Source organism: Mobula birostris, chromosome 15 (assembly GCF_030028105.1).
Source record: "Mobula birostris isolate sMobBir1 chromosome 15, sMobBir1.hap1, whole genome shotgun sequence".
In the NCBI taxonomy this organism is placed as follows: domain Eukaryota; kingdom Metazoa; phylum Chordata; class Chondrichthyes; order Myliobatiformes; family Myliobatidae; genus Mobula; species Mobula birostris.
This window is the reverse complement of record NC_092384.1, coordinates 29,704,549-29,727,746: the sequence shown is the minus strand read 5'-3', so window position 1 is coordinate 29,727,746 and position 23,198 is coordinate 29,704,549. Positions and strand designations below refer to the sequence as shown.

Sequence of the window (23,198 nt, the reverse complement as noted above, 5' to 3'; positions counted from 1 at the left end):
CTTGGTGGTTCAGAGAGCCATGGCCAGACAGGTTGGTGTGAGGATGTGAAGGGGAGTTGAATGGCATGAAATCAGGTGGTCAGGATGTTTATTGCAGACAAAGAATGAGTATTCAACAAAATAGCCACCCTGGTCTACATTTGGACTCATCAGTATAGGGAATGACATAGGAGATCACAACCAGAAAACATTCTTTTAAGGTGAATGCAGGGAAGTTTAAGGGAGCTGTCAGAGGTATAGTTTTTTTTTAAACAGAGAACGGTAAATGCCTAGAATTCACTTTCAGTGTGGTTGTAGAGGCTGATACATTAGGGACAGATAAAAGGCTCCTAGATAGGCACATGAGTGAAAGAAAAATGGTGGTTTATTGGCTTTGTAACAGCGAATGCAGTGGAGGATATGCATGTGAATCTTTGCCTGACCTAGAAGAGGCTGTTTAGATTCCTAGATGGTGGTGATGAGATGTAGGGACAAGTATTGCACATCTTAGTTGCAGCGGAGAGTGCCAAGGCACAGGAAGGGGCCTGTGACTGAGGATGAACAAACCAGGGCATTGGGGTGAGTTTGGTCCCAAAGAAAGTAATGGGGAGGGGTAGACAATGAAGGATAATGGGAGACAGTGGGTTTATAGTTAATGTCAGTAGGATCAATGCATTTGCCAATATAACGGTGAATGAGTTTGTGGTATGTGTATTTTACAAATCTTCTGAGCAACATCTTGGGTTAAATATCTTACGTGCTCTCAAAATTTCCAAGGTTAAAAAAATACATATTTCATTATAATACCTGTGGTAGGAAATAGCCTTATGGTAAATCAATATATCCTTTTCCTCATAATTCGCAATCCATTGGTGAACTGCTGGCCTTGTAACAGAATTCTTATGTCTAGTGTGCACTTAATCACATGTTAATCATTGCACATTGCAATCACAAGTAATCAAAAATTGTTAGGAACATAAAAATAATGAAATTACAAAATTTGTCAGAGTATTTTGCACAGATTTTCATTTTTGTAAATGTGTTTTTAATCTTCCATACAGGGAAAATGATGTAGCTGGTATTGATGTAAATATGGGCTGTCCTAAAGAGTACTCAACCAAGGTAATTAGCCTTTTACTTTCATCCATTATAATTAATATTTTTCTGTGATTTAAAAAAAACTCTTGTATGTAATAGAATATATGAATCTGAGTTTGTACCCTAGATGCTGAAACAATTTTCATAACAAATTGAGTATGTGTTCCTTTTTTTAAAATTGTTTGTCAATTTAATTTTCTACAAGAAACCAAGGTGGCAGCATTAGCTACAAATTATACCTACTTCACTGCTAATGAGAATAATTTTGGGTGTATTCCAGGTTATTTTCATAGATTGGTCTGTAGCTCAGGTGTGTTTGCTGGATCATGCCCTTCATTTCTCTAGTTGTCAGAAACTTCTTAAGTTTTCAGAAAGCTATCTTAAGAGTGAAAACACAATTCCACTTGAGGTTAGAGATGGAATCAGTTGCACACGTTCTGGCAGGGTTTGAAGGCCATTACTTCCTGCAAAGCAAAACTTAACATTATGAATGGCCGTGATGCTTCACTCCCAAATGAGCTTAACACCTTTTATTCACGCTTTGGAAGGGAGAATAAAACTACATCTATGCAAATTCCTGCAGCATCCTGTGACCCTGTGATCTCTGTCTTGGAGACTGACATCAAAATATCTTTCAAGAGGGTGAACCCTCGCAAGTCATCAGGCCCTGATGGTCTACCTAGTAGGGCTCTATCTCTCAACTGCTGCAGTCAGAGGTTCCCACCTCCTTCAAAAGGATGACAATCATACCAGTGCCCAAGGAGTGCAGGATGAGCTGCCTCAACAACTATTGCTCATTGGCACTGTGATGAAGCGCTTTGAGAGATTGGTCATGGCTAGAATCAACTCCTGTCTAAGTGAGGACCTGGACCCATTGCAATTTGCTTATTGCATCCGGTGTAGGTCTAGGCAATTTTTTTAGATTATGAGGACACTCAGCCCTCGTTTATTGTCATTTAGAAATACATATATTAAAAAAATGATACAATGTTCCTCCAGAATTATATCACAAAAAACACAAGACAAACCAAGACTAAAACTGACAAAACCACATAATTATAACATATGGTTACAACAGTGCAAAGCAATACCGTAATTTGATAAAGAGCAGACCATGGGCACATTAAAAAAAAGTCTCAAAGTTCCGATAGCCTCATCATCTCACGCAGACGGTGGAAGGGAGAAACTCTCCCTGCCATGAACCTCCAAGCGCCACAAACTTGCCGATGCAACACCATTGGAAGCACCCGACCGCAGCGGACTCTGAGTCCGTCCGAAAACTTCGAGCCTCCGACCAGCCCTCTGACACCGAGCACTGAGCACCATCCTCTGCTGAGCGCTTCAACACCTCCCCGGCCGCCGAGCAACAAGCAGAGCCGAGGACTCGGCCTTCACCTCCGGAGATTCTGGATCACACAGTAGCAACAGCAGCGAAGCAGGCATTTCAGAAGTTTCACCAGATGTTCCTCCGTGCTCTCACGTCTGTCTCCATCACATCAGGATTGTGCACGGCACCTTACTTAGGTGGATAGATAGACACACTTCATTGATCCTGAGGGAAATTGAGTTCCATTACAGCTGCACCAACCAAGAACAGAGTACAAACATAGCAATACAAAACCACAAACAATCAAATAATATGTGAACCATGCCAGACGAAAATAAGTCCAGGACCAGCCCATTGGCCCAGCGTGTCCAACCCTCCAAGGGAGGAGCTGCAAAGTATGATGGCCACAGGCAGGAATGACTTCCCATGATGCTCAGTGCTGCATCCCGGTGGAATGAGTCTCTGGCTGAATGTACTCCTGTGCCCAATGGTGTAAATGATGTTACACGCCGATGTCGGGTTGGCAAATTACTTGACAAATAACACACATCACCATCGGAGTGGCTGCTGCGAGCTGTGTCGCGCCGCCATCTTCTCCTCCTGCCTATTTTACTGGCTGTCCACATGGCCTTGAACCACCTGGACAATAGTAATACTTACAGTATGTCTGACTGCTGTTTAATGACTACAGCTCAGTGTTCAACACAATCATACCCTCAGTTTTAATCAAAAAAACTCCAAAACCTGAGCCTCTGTACCTTCTTCTGCAATTGGATCCTTGACTTACTCACCGGGAGACCATAACATATACTCCTCACTGACTATCAACACTGGCACACCTCAAGGATGCATGTTTAGCCTACTGCTCTACTGTCTCTACATCCACAACCGTGTGGCTAGGCACAGTTCAAGTGGCATCTAAAATTGCCAACACCACCTCTGTTGTTGCCAGAATTTCAGATGGTGATGAAGAGGCAATCAAAGTGAGATCAGCTAGTTGAGTGGGTTGTAGCAACAACTTTGCACTTAACGTCACTAAGACCAAGGAATTGATTGTGGACTTCAGGAAGGGTAAGTTGAGGGAACATACACCAGTCCTCATAGAGGGATTGGAAATGGAAAGGATGAGCAGTTTTAGCTTCATGGGTGTCAACATCTCCTGAGGGTCTATCCTGGGTCCAACATATTGATGCAATTACAAAGAATGCAGAACAGCAGCTATAATTCATTACAGTATGTCAGCAAAGACAGTCACAAATTTTCACAGATGTACCATGGAGAGAATACTAACTGATTGTATCACCATCTGGTATGGAGGAGCCACTGCACAGGATTGAAACAAGCTGCAGAAAATTGTAAACTCGGGCAGCTCCATTGTGGACACTAACCACCCCAGCATCCAAGACACCTTTAACAGGTGATGCCTCAAAAAGGCTGCATCTATCATTTAGGACCAGCATCACCTAGGACAGGCCCTCTTCTCATTGCTACCATCAAGGAGGTGGTACAAGAGCCTGAAGACACACACTCAACATTTCAGGAACAGTTTCTTCCCCTCCATCAAATTTCTGAATGGACAAAAACAACCATGAATACTTCCTCAATATTTTCCCTCTCTTTTAGCGCTACTTATTTCAATTATTTTTATATATACTTTTCTTTGTAATTTATAGTTTTTTACTGCTGCCACAAAGCAACAAATTTCACGACATATGCCATGATATTAAATCTGATTCTAAATCTAATTCTAACTTCAGGATGAGCTGATAAAATTGAAGGTACATCAAAATAAATGTCCAAACAATGTTTTATAATCCTGGCCAATCAAATGCTTGTCAGATTGTTATGACAGATCCATCTTACTTAGTTGCCTCCTATAGAGTCATTTTTGGTAGGTAGCTTGGTAATTAATGTTGTTGGAAGCACCAGGTCCCCTCTGTGTGATCAATAGCTGTGTATTTTTCCACTGTAATGGCAAAAAACATGATCTTATGCACTGGTCAGAATCTTTATATATTTTTTCTCTTGACATTTCAGTAATGACCTCCTCTCCTCTAGGTTCATCTTTCAGAAGAGGAAATGAAATGTTTAGGGTGCAAATGTACAGCTTTGAATTAGTGACAAGTGTTGTCCTCAAAAACTGTTTGGCTCACTAATATTGTTCAGGGGAACAAGTCTGCCTTTCATAACCAATCTGGCCTATGAACGATTCTTGATCCAGCCAGTGGGGTTGGTTCGTAAATGCCCACAGTTATACCATTACTGCTATGTTTAAATAGAGAATGTATAAAGCTAGACAGACCACATGCCAATTACAAAGGCGCTAAATTAAGACATGAAAAATTTGCTCCTAGCCTAGATAACTGTCCAAAATTCTCCTCACAGACATCTGGGGGAAATTATCTGAATTGGGAGAGTTGTCCAACAGGTTGACATAGTTGTATTAATGGAATCATACATGATAGAAAATGTCCATCACAATCCTTTAATATGTCTTATCCCATCAGTGTAACAGATTCACCAGAAGTGATGGCCCAATAGTATACTGGAAGGAGGAAGTATTGCTTGGAGTCATCAACATTGACTCCAGATCTAGTGATCTCTCATGATGTCATGTCAACATGGAAAAAGAACCCTCCTCCTGATTGCCAGCTCTCATTGTCCCTCAGCTGATGAATCAATAAATACTGGCCTTGAGATGCATGAGATACAAAAATGACTATTTCAAAGGGGAGGACAGGTAATTAAATCTAGGTGCGTTCAATGTTCCATCGCTACTCACATTTACAATGTGATTAAAATAAAAAATCAGTTTTAAAAAATTAAAAATATGCAATTAAAACAATTATAAATTTGAAGTAAGCTTAAAGACTGAGTAAGTTGATTGAAAGTGATTGTAAATACACATTGTTTTTGATAATTATAATTTTAATATAATTTATTCAGTGCTAATAAGGCTTCATTATTATTCTGTTGTAAATCATTATAAATCACATTCACTATTTTAATTCTACTCTCTATAATTCAAGTATTGTACAACTTTATATTTTACACTCGTATTCCTTGGATTATAAATGATTATATACCGCGATTGGAGGTCACTTATTCTGTTATTATGTTGCTTTCTGCAAGTGTAAGTCAGGGTAAATAAAAGGCCATTGTACCAGAAAAATGCATATTACATTAATCCAACAAAAAATTTAGTATTGACGCATTTGCTTGCAGTCTTTCTGCATTTTTCTTTGCAAAATGTTGTGAATGTTGGTGCTTTTGGTAACAAATATAATTTTCTTAAAAGTTTACATTCCATCCTGATCCCTTCAGTAAGGTTAGAGATTTACCAATTGATTTGTTATATTGGGTCAAGTGTATTAACTGACAAAAGTCCAAGTAAACTTGAACTTTAGGTTTGAGTGAAGTAATTCAAACACTTTTGCTGCAATGGTTACCACTGTATAAAATCAGGATTGTTTTAATAACGACTCAGACTGAAGAAAACACGTGTACTGTTAATTGTAGTTACATCTTTGCAGACTTTCTGAAGACCTTCAGAAAGAGATTCTGCATATCAACCAGCCCATCAGGTTGTAGTAATCAGACTGAAATGTGTTATTAGTATGTCTGAAACCCACTGAGGCAATAGTACCAAAGCTAAATAATAATTAACAGTTTTTGTGCACAGTAGTAAAAGAATGAGGGAAAAGAGAAAATGTTATACTACAGTGACTTTAATATAACCTTTAATCAGGAACAGTGAATTAACAAAGTCTGAGCTTTACACAGTATTTAGAACTATCTCCTTGTTAGACTGCTCGAAGTTTCTGTTTCACTGCAATGATTCTTGCTGAGTTTGGTTTAGTAACCTTCTGAATTTCTTTAATCTTCTGCACTGGATTATCCACTAATAATCTGTGAATCTAGATGACAACTTCACTCTGTTTTGACTGTACAGAAAAATATCAGTGAGTTGAATGTCCCGCTGGAGAACTTGGTTTGAAGCTTCAATTTGTTTAAGATAGTATCTCAGCAGATTCAGCTGATTGTGTGACACTAGGAAATTTGAAGAGGAACTGATTCACACACAAAATCACATTTGTAGTTTTTGCAAATCTTTAATGCTACTCAAGATTCAATGAGTCTGATTCAGGTCCTAACCCAGGTTAAAATTTCTGCCAATTGTACTGTTCAGGAAGGGTCTGAAGTTGTTCTCTTTTACTTAAAAGGCAGGTGCTAGTGGATACATTTTAAAGATTTTCGAGATCAATAACTATCAATAATTTACTCTGCAATTGGTTAGTATACGTCTATTTATTTATTTGTTGATTGATTGCAACTTGTGATGGCTTGTGTGTCTTGCACTGTACTGCTGCTACTGGACAGCAGAGTTCACGATGTACAAACGTACATTTGCAAGAATAAGTTTCTGAGACCTTGGCAGTTACCTGGCTTTCTGCATTAATTACTCATGAAATGTGGTCTGATCTTCATCTAAGTCACAATAATAGACAAACACAATCTGCCTAAACTAATAGCACATAAACAATTGTACTTCTTGTCAATGCTGAGTACATCATTTGAACAATTTGTGAACCTCTGGGGTAATGCCTTCCACAAAAGCTCTTTGGAGTCAGGTGTTCCAATCAATGAGATGAGATTGGAGTTGTGGGCTGTAGAGGTGCTCTGCCCTGTAAAAAAATACAAAGTCAGGTTACTGACAGAGTAAGAAAGATCTATTTGTGTGCACCTTGCCTCAATCCTCAATCAGAGGACCGTAGAAGAAGAATTGAAGAGATTCATGAAGCTGGAAAAGGCTACAAAAGCATTTCTAAAGACCTGAGTGTTCATCAGTCCACAGTAAGAGAAATTGTCTTCAAATGGAGGAAATTTAGTACTGTTGCTACTCTCCCTTGGAGTGATCACATCAAGAACACAAGGTGCAATGCTGAAGCAGGTGAAAAAGAACCCAAGGGTAACAGCAAAGACCTGAAGAAATCTCTAGAACATGTTCAGGTCTCTGTTCATGTGTCCACTATAAGAAAAGCTCTGAACAAGAATGATGTTCACGGATAAACCCACTGCTCTCCAAAAAAAACATCGCTGCACGTCTCAAGTTTGCAAAAGACCACCTGGATATTCCACAGCGCTTCTGGGACAACGTTCTGTGGACAGATGAAACAGAAGTTGAACTTTTTGGAGGAAATGGGCACCACTATCATTGGAGGAAAAAGGACACTGTGAAGCATGGTGGAAGGAGCATCATGGTTTGGGGCTGCTGTACTGCCTCAGGGCCTGGACAGCTTGCAGTCATTGAGGGAACAATGAATTCAAAATTGTATCAAAACATTTTACAGGAGAATGTCAGGGTAGTAGTCCATCACCTGGAGCTTAATAGAAGTTGGATGTTGCAACAAGACAATAATCTGAAACACAAGTACATTAACAACAGAATGGCTTAAAAAGAAGAAAATTTATGTTTTGGAATGGCCAAGTCAGAGTCTAGACCTTAACCCAATTAAGATGCTGTGGCATGACCCGAAGAGAGCTGTTCATGTAAAGTATCCCTGAAATATTGATGAACTGAAACAGTTTTGGATGGAGGAATGGTCTAAAATATCCTCCCTGCTGTTGTGCAAGTCTGATCAGCAGCTACAGGAAATGTTTGGCGGAGGTTATTGCTGCTAAAGGAGATTTATCAGTTATTAAATACAAGGGCTCCCATGTTTTTTTTCAGCCTGGACTGTGAATGATTAAACAATGTGTTCAATAAAGTCATGGAAAGTACTATTGTTTGTGTGTTATTAGTTTAGGCAGATTGTGTTTGTCTATAATTATGACTTGGATGAAGATCAGACCAGGTCATTTTATGAGTAATTAATGCGGAAAACCAGGTAATTGCAAAGGGTTCACAAGCTTTTTCTTGTAACTGTATGTCTGTGATAATAAACATGATTCTGCTAGGGGAGCTCAGGAGGGTTGAGTTGCATCTATTGGGGGGAAAGGAATTGTCAGTGTTTTGGGTTGAAGCCTTGAATCAGATCTGGTCTCCACAGTTAAAACATAGATTGATTGTGTGTTTTCATTTTAGTGTCTGTGGAGCCTTGCTGTGTGTGATTGCTTTTACATCTTTACAATGTATATGCTTCAGAATTACTCCATGAAAGGGTGTGGTGGTGCTACGTAGGAGCAGGAGTAGGCCACTCAGCCCTTGAAGCCTAGCCCATCTGATCTGTCACTGGCCCCATCTCTCCCTTTGTGCCAGTTCCCAGAGCCGTTAGGATCCTGGTACTTCAACATGTATCCATGTCCTCTTTAAATACCTACAATAATCTGTGTACCACAACCTTGTGGGATTGAGAGATGCAGAGATTCACTAGCCTCTACAATGAGAGATTCCGACTCACCTGAGGCTTCCTCACTCAGAGGGTAGTGTGAATGTGGAACAAGCTGCCAGAGGTAGTGGTAGATCCAAGTTCGATGGTAACATTTAAGAGAAGATTGGATAGATACATAGATGGGAGGGATATGGTCTGTGTGCAGTAGATGGAACTAGGTTGGCATGGACTAGATGAGCAGAAGGACCTGTTTCTGTACTCTGTGACTTTATGGAGGATTTCAGAATACAATTTGAAATCAATTCAATGATACATTATCAGTAATCTTGAACAATGATATTGAAAGATAGAGATCTTGGTGATCCTATCTCTAAAGCTGATTCTTTGGTGGCATGCCCGTTTTTAATCAAACTAATAGAGTTTACAACCGTTAAGTCCCTTAAGGAATACATTTTTGATGAAGAGCATATCAAAACATTGTATTCTACATTGCTGCCTATTAAGGATTGAGCTGGTTGATGGAAAATTTGGTATTGACAACCAAATGAATTTTAGCAGAACTTTAAACTTTGATATAACCAGTATAATGCTAAGTGCACGTTGAATGCAACTTCACGATAGAGCTGAGTGTAAAAATCCTGACCCTTAATTCGTCACCTTTAGCCCAAACCCCCTGCTCCAAGCCCTACCTTATGTGTACTTCTCAGGATGATTGAGAAGTCGGCTCATTGATATTACGCAGCTAATGCAGACAGAATAAGTGACTACTGAACATCATAATCTTGATCTATGTTGTGCAGAATTGTGGCCGAATTGCTGGTGAAACCTACATATCACCGTGGTAGGAGCATAAAATCAGATTTGACCTGCTGTTTTGCTGAGCTCCTGATTTCCCTGGTAAGGTCTTGAGCATATCCAGTTTCTGGCCACACACTGGTTGGATGGTAAGGGTTTATCATCAGGCTTCTGTTATCGACGGTTCATCTACAGCACACCTTCCTAGCTGGAGGAACAGTTTGTGTATAATGGCATAACTAAGAAAATGGAGCAATGGTGCAGGAGAGAATGAATTGGAGTTTTCAGTCTTCATAATCTGATTCTCAAAACTCAAGCACTCTCCCTGTTTTATGGCCATTTCCTGGAACAGAAACTACTTCTTTAGAATAACACACAGAAAATGCTGGAAGAACATCAATGGAGTGGAATGCTTCTTTAGAAGGTCATGCTGGGGCACCTAGACTTTATGGTTTGAAATAAGAATATTACTATGCTTTGCTTATGATATGATGCAGTTTTTTTAATTGAACATCAACTAATCTTCTTGTCTTACTTTGTATTTATTCAGGGTGGCATGGGAGTGGCACTGTTATCCAATCCCGACAAAATTGAAGCTGTAAGTAGATGCAATGAATTATCCACAAATTGCTTACTGTTGATCTGGAAACAAATACTGAAATGATTTAATAAATACTATTATAGTTTAGCGAGGAAATCTATGCCTTGAAATTGGACCATGTTGACTGTGCTATTTTGTAGCAAGTGGTACATTATCAGTGAAAAGTCAATGCTACAGCAGAATTGGGACTTGGTATTGTATGAAGCGGACAACAAGGTCCTTCAAGCGCCACTTATAATACTGCAAAGAAAGGTGTTGATATGTGCTGTGGCATCTAGTTCTTTTCAGTTGTATGTGCATACCTGTGCAGAGAAGGTTTGTTCAGAGACAAGTAGGCCAACACAAAACTGGCCAATCCTACTTCAGGGTTAACTTAAAAAAAGAAATTCAAAAATAAAATATAACAGTTGTTGGAAATCTTATGTATTGAGCTGTATTAAAAACCTCCAGCACCCAGGGCATGCACTTTTCTCACTGTTAACATCAGGTAGGAGATACAGAAGCCTAAAGGCACACACTGAGTAATTCAGGAACAGCTTCTTCCCCTCTGCCATCCGATTCCTAAATGGACTTTGAAGCTTTGGATACTACCTCACTTTTTTAGCATACAGTATTTCTGTTTTTGCACATTTTTAAATAATTATTCAATATACATAATTGATTTTATTTATTATTACGTTTTATTTTAATTATTATTATTTTTTCTGTCTCTGCTAGATTACGTATTTCATTGAACTGCTGCTGTAAGTTAACAAATTTCACATCACTTGCCGGTGATAATAAACCTGATTCTGTAAGGTTTCACCGTTAATGTAATGGCCTCTCTGTAATGTTTCACTGCTAATGTAATGGTTTTTCTGCAGCAGCAATGTTTGGGTTATGACTAGAGATAACAGGGGGTTGGAATGTGTGCCATCCAATGAGAGGCATGTTGTTCTTTCTTGTGGGTCTGAGGGAAGGGATTCGCGATCTTTCATCAGCGAGAGATGAAGAGAGAAGACGCAAGTGGGGAGAGTTGGTAGACCGCCAGGCGGAGTGGACTTGGAACGAGGGGCCGAGGGTCGGTGACGCTTGGAGGAGGTTGAGGGGACCAAATGGATGGAACAGTGAGCTCCAACGTTGCACATTAGACTGTTTCATGAGAATGGGCCCTTTTCCTTTTTTGCTTCTTTACAAACCACATAGTCAAATTAAGAATTATAAAGCTCAATCATTTAATTGCATATTGTGTATTGTTTGTTATTTCGTGGTACTGATTTGTAACAGGGGAACACATCATGCAGCATCCACCCAAACAAGATTTCTCAAGTTTGGCTGGGCCGGAGGCTGTCTTCCCCTAGATTAAGCCGCTAGCCGAACCCGAAAAAATCACTTAAACAAACATAGAAAATCTTGGCAAGATCAGAATCTGGTTTATTATCATAAGTTGTGAAATTTGTTGTCTTACAGCAGCAGTATAGCAGAAAGAAATTAAATTGCTGTAAATTGCAAAATAAGTCATGCAAAGAAAGGAATAATGAAGTAGGGTCCATGGGTTCATGGATGGCTCAGAAATCTGTTGGCAAAGGGGATAAACTGTTTCTAAATTTCTGAAGATGAATCTTCAAGCTCTTGTACTTACTCCCTGATGGCAGTAATGAGAAGGGAGCTCGCTGTAGTTCGTGAGAGTCCTCAGTGATGGAATCTGCCTTCTTGAAGCACAGCCTCCTATAGGTGTTCCCGAAGGTGAGGAGGGTTGTACCTGTGATCGAGCTGGCTGAGTTTACAACCTTCTGCCTACTCGTGCGATCCTGTGATTTGGAACCCTTGTACCAGGCTGATGCAACCAGCCAAAATGCTTTCCACCATACATCTATAGACATTTGCAAAGAGTCTTTGGTGACATACCAAAGCTCTTCAAATTCCTAAGAAGTAGAGTTGTTGGCCTGCCTTCTTTGTACTTGTATCAATATGTTGGGCCCAAGATAGATACTCTGAGATTGTGATAACCAGAAGCTGCTCACCCTTTCCACCGCTGGCCTCTCAATGAAATCTAGTGTGTGTTCTGATTTCCCCTTCCTGGAGTCCACAATTAATTCCTTGTTCTTGCTGACATTGACTGTGAGGTTGTTGTTGTGACTCCACTCAACCAGCCATCCTCTCTCCTGCATGCTTCCTCGTTGCCATCTGAGATGCTGCCAACAACAGTGGTGTCACAAGCGAATTTAAAAATGGAGGCTGAGCTTTGCCTAGTCACACAGTCATAAGTGTAGAGAAAGTGGAGCAATGGGTTAAGCACATGTCCTTCAGGTATGCCTGGTTTGACTGTCAACGAGGAGGAGATGTTATCACTGATCTGCTTTGACTGATCTCGTGATAATGAAGTTGAGGGTCCAATTACAGAGCTGCAGGTTTTGAAGCTTTTGGTTTATACTGAGGGGATGATGCTGAATGTTGAATTATAATTGATGAACAGCAGCCCAATTTATGTTTTGCTATTGTCAGGTGCTCCAAAGCAGACCAGAGTGCCAGTGAGATTGCACCTGCTGTAGACTTGTTACCGTAGGTGAACTGCAGCAGGTCCAGGTCTGTGCTCAGGCAGGAGTTAATATTAGCCATAGCCAATCTCTCAAAGCACTTCATCACAGTAGATGATAGTGCTACCAGGCAGTAGTCATTGAGGCAGCTTGGGCACTGGTATGCTTACTGCCCTTTTGAAACAGGTGGGAAACCACAGGCAAGGGAAAATCTGCAGATGCTGGAAGTCCAAGCAACACACACAAAATGCTGGAGGCACTGAGTCTGACCCGGTGGTGCAGAAGGGTGGGACGGAGACGAGGAGAGCTGTCGTCATTGGAGACTCTATAGTCAGGGGAGCAGACAGGAGATTTTGTGGACATGAGAAGGACACCCGCATGGTTTGTTGCCTCCTGGGTGCCAGGGTCCGGGATGTCTCTGACCGGGTGCACAACATCCTGGTACGAGAGGGAAAGCAACCAGAAGTCGTGATACATGTGGGAACCAACGACATAGGCAGGAAGAGGGATGAGGTCCTGAAGTGTGAGTTTCGGGAACTAGACAGAAGGCTGAAGAACAGGACCTCAAGGGTGGCGTTCTCAGGATTGCTGCCAGTGCTACGTGACAGTGATGGTAAGAATTGGAGGAGATGGCAGTTGAATGCGTGGCTGAGGAGTTGGTGCAGGGAGCAGGGTTTTAGATTTTTGGATAATTGGGATCTCTTCTGGGGAAGGTGGGACCTGTACAGATTGGATGGGTTGCACCTGAAATCGAGGGGGAGCAATATCCTTGCAGGTAGGTTTGCTAGCATGGTACAGGAGGGTTTAAACTAATTTGCAAGGGGGGATGGGACCCGGACCGATAGAGCAGTGAAAGAAGTGCATGGAGTAAGGCCAGATCTAATATACAGAGAGGCTTTGAGGAAAGAGAAGCAGGTTAAATGGTGTAAAGACAGTAAGGTAGAAGGGCTGAAGTGTGTGTACCTCAATGCAAGAAGCATCATGAACAAAGGTGATGAACTGAGAGCTTGGATACATACATGGAATTATGAGGTGGTGGCCATTACAGAGACTTGGCTGGCACCAGGGCAGGAATGGATTCTCAATATTCCTGGATTTCAGTGCTTTAAAAGGGATAGAGAGGGCGGAAAAAGGGGAGGAGGGGTGGCATTACTGGTCAGGGATACTATTACAGCTGCTGAAAGGTTGGGTAATGTAGCAGGATCCTCTTTTGAGTCAGTATGGGTGGAAGTCAGGAACAGGAAGGGAGCAGTTACTTTATTAGGGGTATTCTATAGGCCCCCTGGTAGCAGCAGAGATACAGAGGAGCAGATTGGGAGGCAGATTTTGGAAAGGTGCAAAAATAACAGGGTTGTTATCATGGATGACTTCAACTTCCCTAATATTGATTGGCACCTGATTAGTTCCAAGAGTTTAGATGGGGCAGAGTTTGTTAAGTGTGTCCAGGATGGATTCCTGTCACAGTATGTGGACAGGCTGACTAGGGGGAATGCCATACTAGATCTAGTACTAAGTAATGAACCAGGTCAGGTCACAGATCTCTCAGTGGGTGAGCATCTGGGGGACAGTGACCACCGCTCCCTGGCCTTTAGCATTATCATGGAAAAGGATAGAATCAGAGAGGACAGGAAAATTTTTAATTGGGGAAGGGCAAATTTATGAGGCTATAAGGCTAGAACTTGCGGTTGTGAATTGGGATGATGTTTTTGCAGGGAAATGTACTATGGACATGTGGTCGATGTTTAGAGATCTCTTGCAGGATGTTAGGGATAAATTTGTCCTGGTGAGGAAGATAAAGAATGGTAGGGTGAAGGAACCATGGGTGACAAGTGAGATGGAAAATCTAGTCAGGTGGAAGAAGGCAGCATACATGAGGTTTAGGAAGCAAGGATCAGATGGGTCTATTGAAGAATATAGGGAAGCAAGAAAGGAGCTTAAGAAGGGGCTGAGAAGAGCAAGAAGGGGGCTTGAGAAGGCCTTGGCAAGTAGGGTAAAGGAAAACCCCAAGGCATTCTTCAATTATCTGAAGAAAAAAAGGATGACAGGAGTGAAGGTAGGACCGATTAGAGATAAAGGTGAGAAGATGTGCCTGGAGGCTGTGGAAGTGAGCGAGGTCTTCAATGAATACTTCTCTTCGGTATTCACCAATGGGAGGGAACTTGACGACAGTGAGGACAATATGAGTGAGATTGATGTTCTGAAGCATGTTGATATTAAGGGAGAGGAGGTGTTGGAGTTGTTAAAATACATTAGGACGGCTAAGTCCCTGGGGCCTGAGGGCATATTCCCCAGGCTGCTCCACGAGGCGAGGGAAGAGATTGCTGAGCCTCTGGCTAGGATCTTTATGTCCTTGTTGTCCACAGGAATGGTACCGGAGGATTGGAGGGAGGCGAATGTTGTCCCCTTGTTCAAAAAAGGTAGTAAGGATAGTCCAGGTAATTATAGACCAGTGAGCCTTACGTCTGTGCTGGGAAAACTGTTGGAAAAGATTCTTAGAGATAGGATTTCTGGGCATTTAGAGAATCATGGTCTGATCAGGGACATTCAGCATGGCTTTGTGAAGATCATGTCTAACAAGCCTGATAGAGTTCTCTGAGGAGGTGACCAGGCATATAGATGAGGGTAGTGCAGTGGATGTGATCTACATGGGCTTTAGTAAGGCATTTGACAGGGTTCCACATGGTAGGCTTATTCAGAAAGTCAGAAGGCATGGAATCCAGGGAGGTTTGGCCAGGTGCATTCAGAATTGGCTTGCCTGCAGAAGGCAGGGGGTCGTGGTGGAGAGAGTACATTCAGATTGGAGGATTGTGACTAGTGGCGTCCCACAAGGATCTGTTCTGGGATCTCTACTTTTCATGATTTTTATTAACGACCTGGATGTGGGGGTAGAAGGGTGGGTTGGCAAGTTTGCAGATGACACAAAGGTTGGTGGTGTTGTAGATAGTGTAGAAGATTGTTGAAGATTGCAGAGAGACATTGATAGGATGCAGAAGTGGGCTGAGAAGTGGCAGATGGAGTTCAACCCGGAGAAGTGTGAGGTGGTACACTTTGGAAGGACAAACTCCAAGGCAGAGTACAAAGTAAATGGCAGGATACTTGGTAGTGTGGAGGAGCAGAGGGATCTGGGGGTACATGTCCGCAGTTCGCTGAAAGTTGCCTCACAGTTGGATAGGGTAGTTAAGAAAGCTTGTGGGGTGTTAGCTTTAATAAGTCGAGGGACAGAGTTTAAGAGTTGCGATGTAATGATGCAGCTCTATGAAACTGTGGTTTGGCCACACTTGGAGTACTGTGTCCCGTTCTGGTTGCCTCACTATAGGAAGGATGTGGAAGCATTGGAAAGGGTACAGAGGAGATTTACCAGGATGCTGATTGGTTTAGAGAGTATGCATTATGATCAGAGATTAAGGGAGCTAGGGCTTTACTCTTTGGAGAGAAGGAGGATGAGAGGAGACATGATAGAGGTGTACAAGATAATAAGAGGAATAGATAGAGTGGATAGCCAGTGCCTCTTCCCCAGGGTACCACTGCTCAATACAAGAGGACATGGCTTTGAGGTAAGGGGTGGGAAGTTCCAGGGGGATATTAGAGGAAGGTTTTTTGCTCAGAGAGTGGTTGGTGCGTGGAATGCAGTGGCTGAGTCAGTGGTGGAGGCAGATACACTAGTGAAATTTAAGAGACTACTAGATAGTTACATGGAGGAATTTAAGGTGGGGGCTTATATGAGAGGCAGGGTTTGAGGGTCAGTACAACACTGTGGGCTGAAGGGCCTGTACTATTCTATGTTCTGTGTATGTAACTCAGCAGGCCAGGCTGCATCTATGGAAAAAATGTACAGCAGTCAGTGTTGAGGGCCGAAACCCTTCAGCAGGGCTGGAGAGAAAAAGATGAGGAGCAGATTTAAAAGATGGGGGAGGGGAGAGAGAAACACAAGGTGGTAAGTGAACTTGGGAGGTTGATTGGTGAAAGAGATACAGGACTGGAGAAGGGGGAGTCTGATAGGAGAGGACAGAATGCCGTGGAAGTAAGAAAAGTGGGGAGGAGCACCAGAGGGAGGCGATGGGCGAGCAAGGAGATTAAGTGAGAGGGAAAGGGGGAATGGGGAATGAGGAATGAGGAATGGTGAGGGGGGGGGGGGTTGGGGAGCATTACTGGAAGTTTGAGAAATTGATGTTCCAGGCATCAGGTTGGAGGCTACCCAAATGGAATATAAGGTGGTGGTCCTCCAACCTGAGTGTGGCCTCATCACGACAGTAGAGGATGCCATGGATTGAGATTTTGGAATGGAAAGTGGAATTCCCACAGGCTGCAACTCTGAGAGGTTGAAAATTCCAGGCAGTTGATCAACACATTTTCAATACCTGGCCAAGTACAGTGTCGGAGTTTGATGCCTAGTGTGTATTCACCCTCATGAAGGATGTTCTGTTGTTGGCCTCTGAGACTGAGATCACAGGGTCACCGGATGCTGTGGGGATTTGTACAATTGTAGTTTTATTCTCCCTTTCAAAGCGTGCATAAAAGCCGTCGAACTTATCAGGGGGGTGAAACATCACTACCATTTATGCCGTTAGGTTTTGCCTTACAGGAAATAATGCCATGCAAACCCTGCTGCAATCGTTGTACATTTGACTGCATCTCTGACTTCATACAGGATTTTATTTTTGCTCTCACAATGCCTTTCCATAGATTGTGCCAGGATTTCTTGTAGGATTGTGGATTACTGGTCTTGAACACCATAGATCTAGCCCCCAGCGAACTGTGAATCTCCTAGTTCATCCAGGACTTTTGGCTTGGGAACACTCGTAACTTTCTTGAAGACACTTTCACCCATGCGGGTTTTGATCAAGTTGGTGATGGCTGTGGCATTTTCATTCAGATCCAAGGATGAATCCCTGTATACAGACTAGTTCTGTAAACTTGGAGGCCATGTCATTGGGTATATTTAAAGCAGAGGTTGATAGGTTTTTATTTAGTAAGAGTGTCAAGTTATGGGAAGAATACAGGAGAATGGGGTTGAGGGGAATACAAATTTAGCCTTGGTAGAATGGCAGAGCAGACTAGGTGGACTGAATGTATGTCTTATGATCTAAATGCTCTGTGAATCAGGCAGCATCTGCGGGGAGAGAAAAAGAGTTAATATTTTAGACTGGTGATCTTGACTATACAAGTTGATGGTTAGTTAAATCAGTCTCCCCACAGATTCTGCTTGACTTGCTGAATATTTCTGATGTTATCACAGGAGTCCCACCCAGCCTGTGGAACCTGTCATTGAGAACCCGCATCTTATGGAGCTGTTAAGCGCTCATCATGTGATAGCTGTTTTACAGTGCTCCTCTTGTTCTCAGCCCCATCTGCAAGCTCACAAACCTCCACTATTGCACGAAAATGTCGAAAGTTCAAAGGCTGTTCTCCTCTTCTTCCCAATTTTCTGTCGATAGACCTTCTGATCCCGAACTCCCTCCATCCATTGTCCCTCTTCCTGGCTTTTGATTCCTGACTTTTTCATCACTAGATTTTTGAGCATCTGTTCTCTCCTCTCCACCCACTGACCTCTGTTCCATTCTGCCTGAATGTATCTAAGGGAAAGCCTTTGAAAATGTCAGACCTTTACGGTGCCACCTTGAGCTTTGGGTGTGTCTGTATTTTGTGGTGGATACACTTGAACAAATAATCATTGGCTCAACAAGCACTGTTAATTCAGCCTTGTTTTATCAGTATCATTTGATTTCTGGGCAACTTTAACTACATTTTTAAAACCTTTCTGCCATTTTCTCCATTACTTATTTTAATAGTATTTTGGGTTTTATCATAAAAGTCTTAATGCAGAAAAGTGTGTAGATGTGGTCAAGAGGTTCAGTTGTTTGTCAGACCCAACAACAGAATTGGGAAGAAATGTGATTTAAGTGATTTTGACCATGGAATGATTGTTGGTGCCTGACAGGGTAGTTTGAGTATCTCAGAAACTGCATGATCTTCTGGGATCTGCATGCACAACGGTCTCTAGAGTTTACAGAGGATGGTGTTTTTTAAAAAAAAACAACAAAAGATGTCCAATTTGGAGCAGTTCTGTGGGCGAAAGTGCCTCGTTAATGAGAGAGGTTATAGTAGAATGGTTAGACTGGTTCAAGCTGACAGGAAGGTGACAGTAACTCAAATAACCACGTTACAACAACGATATGCAGAGAGTACCTCCAAATGTGCAACACATTGAACCTGGAAGTGCCTGGGCAGCAGCAAAAGAAAACCACACAAGGTTCCTCTCCTGTAGCTAATAAAATGGCCACTGTGCTATTTGTGACATTACAAAGTAGCAGCTCTAGGTCCAATCCAATGTGGCAGTGCATTGTTGTTTTAATACCCACAGTTAAGTCACTGATTAATTCCTTGAAAGTATTTAATTATTGTGCAAGTGGATATAACACCTTGACAGAGTATATTGTGTTCAAGCTTGATTGTTATTCCAGGTTTCTTATTAACTGCTAACGCTGAATTTCAACTAAGGTATATGAAGCATCAAAAGAAAATATATTCTTGAGTAAAGAATATTGCCTGTTGCCTAGGGAGATTTAGTTACATTTGAGATTGTACTTGGTTATTGAAATTAAACATATAATTTTAAATAGAAACAGCAGCTGCAGAACACATTGGGGTACAATGAATCTTTCAGAAAGTACAATTGTTGCAAATCCTTTTTGTCACAAAAATAGTTAATTTCATTATCTTCCGAAAAGAATGAATACAAATTAGTATTATCCCTGCTAAAACGTATCTGTTATAATTCTAATCTGTGCCATTGAAGAACGATGGCTGGAGGCTAGTTTCCATTTTCACTCCTCCTTTATTGCCAACTTTGTCCCTTATTCACCCAGTGAACAAGTTTAGTTTCGTGCCACCTAAAAACTGCAAGAGATAACAGCTGTGTAAGCGGGCGACTGTAGGGTGAGGCATTAAAAGGAGCAGTGGTTCCCAAAGGAGGCAGTGGGGGCAGCTGAGAGATTACAGGTTAATTTAAGAAATGAATTACTTCAGCATTTTATCCCCAGTGCCTCATAATTGATTACAATGATCACGTAATCACCTCATTTCTTGCTAACTCACCATTCTCTTTGCTGGAAGCGCATCATAGTTGTTGAAAAGCAATGAGGCACCCTTCTGTATTTGGCATATCATGAAAAATCTGGACTGAAGAAATCGTGTTATTTCCAGGCCCGGCCTGCGTATTATCGCCATTCACTACTATAGGACAGTGTTAGTATGATTCCCATACTCTTAATTACGCAGTGACACAGTTCCTGTGAATTAGGGTATGGAGTCAATGGGGTAAAGTTCAGAATCTGTCTTTTTGAATGTTCTTGACTGCATTTCTGTAGCCCATGACCCAACCAAGATTTTACTGTCCCACTTTATGTACCTTCAGGCAAAGGGTCTGAACAATGATGATGATGATGATGTCATAACTTTCTCCTTTATCGATCACAGCGCTTGAGGTTGGACTTCAACAATAGGTGACTGACTGTGCTCATTAATCTATAACAAAAATGGCAGAAGCAGACCAAATGGAAAAAGAAGTAGAGGCAGTGTAGTGTGGAATATCTGAAATATGGATTTATACCAGCACCAAGCAGTCAACAGCAGGCCCATGTGTCCATTGTGTGGAATGAAACAATGAAGCTGTCCTTGAACATTTAAGAGAATACACTTAGATAAAACAAACAAGAACTTGGCTTATTTTGTCGCTTTTTGAAAACCTTCAGAAACGGAAAGTGCTTCAAAATATGTTTGCTAGTACTTCACAACAAAACAGTGATGGTCTTCAAATGCTTCAGACAACATTTCATTCCCCATTGCGAAACCTGGAAAACCTAATAATTGGAGAAGAACAGATTCTTCCAGCAATAAGGGAGGTTCTAAGATGATTTTGTATAAGTCACCAGAACAAATAATTAAAGCAATTCCACGCAGTGACAACTCTGTTCGTAGACGAATAGATGAAATGTCTGAGAATGTGGAAGACACATTGTGCAACAGCAGAATTTACTCTGCAGCTGGATGAGTCAACTTTGCCAGGCAATGAGTCTTTGTTTTTCAGTTATGTTTGCTTCTTAAAAGATGAAAGCATAGCTCAAGAGTTGTTATTTGCAAGGGGATTAGAAACAGATATGAAGGGGGAAGTCAATATTTCGGTTTGTTAAGAAATTTTTCTAAGGAGAAGGGCATTCTGCTCACAAACGAGAAAATCTGCAGATGCTGGAAATCTAAGCACACACAGAATGCTGCAGGAACTCAGCAGGCCAGGCAGCATCTATGAAAAAAAAAGAGTACGGTCAACGTTTCGGTCTGAGACACCAGCAGGACTGGAGAAAAAAGATGAGTCAGAGTTAGAAGGTGGGGGGAGGGGAGATTCTGCTCACCAACATTCTTGGATGTGTAACAGATGGGGCACCATCAATGACAGGATGTCATTGTGTGCTTATTACTTTCTTGAAAAAAGCTGTACCAAACATATTTACCATTCACTGTGTTCATAAGATCACAAGACATAGGAGCAGAATTAGGCCATTCAGCCCATCAAGTCTGCTGTGCCATTCCATCATGGCTGATCCCAGATCCCACTCAACACCATACATCTGCCTTCTCAACATATCCTTTGATACTCTGATGATCAGGGAACTATCTACTTCTGCCTTAAATGTACTCACAGACTTGGCCCCCACCACAGCCTGTGGCAGAGCATTCCACAGATTCACTACTCTCTGGCTTAAAAAAAAACTCTGCCTCCTTACTTCTGTTCTAAAAGTTCACCCCATAATTTTGAGGCTGTGCCCTCTGGTTCTGGATACCCCCATCATAGGAAACATCCTCTCTACACCCACCCTATCTAGTCTTTTCAACATTTGTTAGGTTTCAATGAGGTCCACCTGCATTTTTCTAAATTCCAGTGAGTACAGGCCCAAAACTGCATGCTCCTTATAGGTTAACCCCTTCATTCCCGGAATCATCCTCATGAACCTCCTCTGGACTCTCTCCAATGACAACATGTTCTTTTTGAGATATGGGGCTCAAAACCATTGACATACTGCAAGTGTGGCTTGATGAGTGCCAGTATTATCTCCTTGCTTTTATATTCTATTCCCCTTGAAATAAATGCCAATAAATTGCATTTGCCTTCTTTACCACAGACTCAACCTGTACATTAAACCTTCTGGGAGTCCTGCATGATGACTCTAAGTCCCTCTGCACCTCTGATATTTGAACCTTCTCCCCATTTAGATCATTGTATGTACTATTGCTCCTTTTACCAAAATGCATTATTGTACATTTCCCAACACTGTATTCCTTCTGCCACTTTTTTGCCCATTTCCCTAATCAGTCTAAATCCTTCTGCAAATTCCCTGCTTCCTCAATATGACCTGTCCCTCGAACTATCTTCATATCGTCTACAAACTTGGCCAAAGCCATCAATTCCGTCTTTCAAATCAATGACATATAACATGAAAAAAGTGGTCCCAACACTGACCCCTGCGGAACACCACTAATCACTTGCAGCAAACCCAGACAGGGCTTCCTTTGCCACTCTTTGCCACCTGCCAGGCAACTAATCTTCTATCCATGCTAGTATCTTTCCGGTAATACCATAAACTCTTATCTTGTTAAGCAGCCTCATGTGCAAGTACCTTGTCAAAGGCCGGCTGAAAATAAGCATCACCCACTGACTCTTGTCTATCTGGCCTATTTCCTGAAAGAATTCCAACGCATTTGTCAGGCAAGATTTTTTCCTTAAAGAAACCATACTGACTTTGGCCTATTTTATCATGTGCCTCCAAATACACCAAAACTTCATGCTTAATAATGGACTCCAACATTTTCTCAAACACTGAGATCAGGCTAACTGGTCTATAATTTCCTTTCTTCTTCTTCTCTTCCTTCTTGAAAAGAAGAGTGACATTTGCAACTTTCTAGTCCTCAGGAATCACTAGATTCTGGAATGGTTCCAGAAAGATGAGTAATGCCTCCAGAAAAACATCAGGAACTGTTACCACTCCCAGTGACCCCAGTAAACATCAGGAACTGTCAGCACTCCCACTGACCCCAGTAAACATCAGGAACTGTCACCACTCCCACTGACGCCACTAAACATTCACAGACAACATCTTATCGTGAGACACTAACAGTAAGTGATCCACTGCATGGATCACTCAATACTGTTATCGCTGTAAAGAAAATCAAGTCCCATGTTCTCAATTCTTGACTATTTCAAGAGCTTTGTAATGAGATTGGTGAACAGTTTGAACACTTGCTGTTGCACACAGAAATCAGGTAGCTCTCAAAAGGAAACTGGGACACATGGGCTTTTTGAAACTAATAAAATTCTTTGAAGTCTCAAATGCTTGATTCAGTAATCAACTCAAGAATATTAGGCATGGTATTGCATATTTGTCAGAATTAGTCACAAAGTTTAATGAAATCAGTCTTCATTTGCAAGGATATGATGTGAATCTTATCAAAGTCAACACAGTCATCTCCAGATTTCTGCCCAAGTTAATCATGTTTCA

General features: G+C 41.6%; 1 protein-coding gene across 8 annotated transcripts in view; it reads left to right on the top strand.

The window, feature by feature from the left end:
• Positions 1-23,198, top strand: part of dus2 (dihydrouridine synthase 2) — a 148,530-nt gene that overhangs the window by 39,689 nt on the left and 85,643 nt on the right. For all 8 annotated transcript variants that reach the window (XM_072279529.1, XM_072279530.1, XM_072279536.1 and 5 more), the window contains 2 exons: positions 1,041-1,101; positions 10,082-10,129. In XM_072279529.1, the coding sequence (XP_072135630.1) occupies positions 1,041-1,101; positions 10,082-10,129 (109 nt within the window). The remainder of the gene's footprint in view (positions 1-1,040; positions 1,102-10,081; positions 10,130-23,198) is intronic.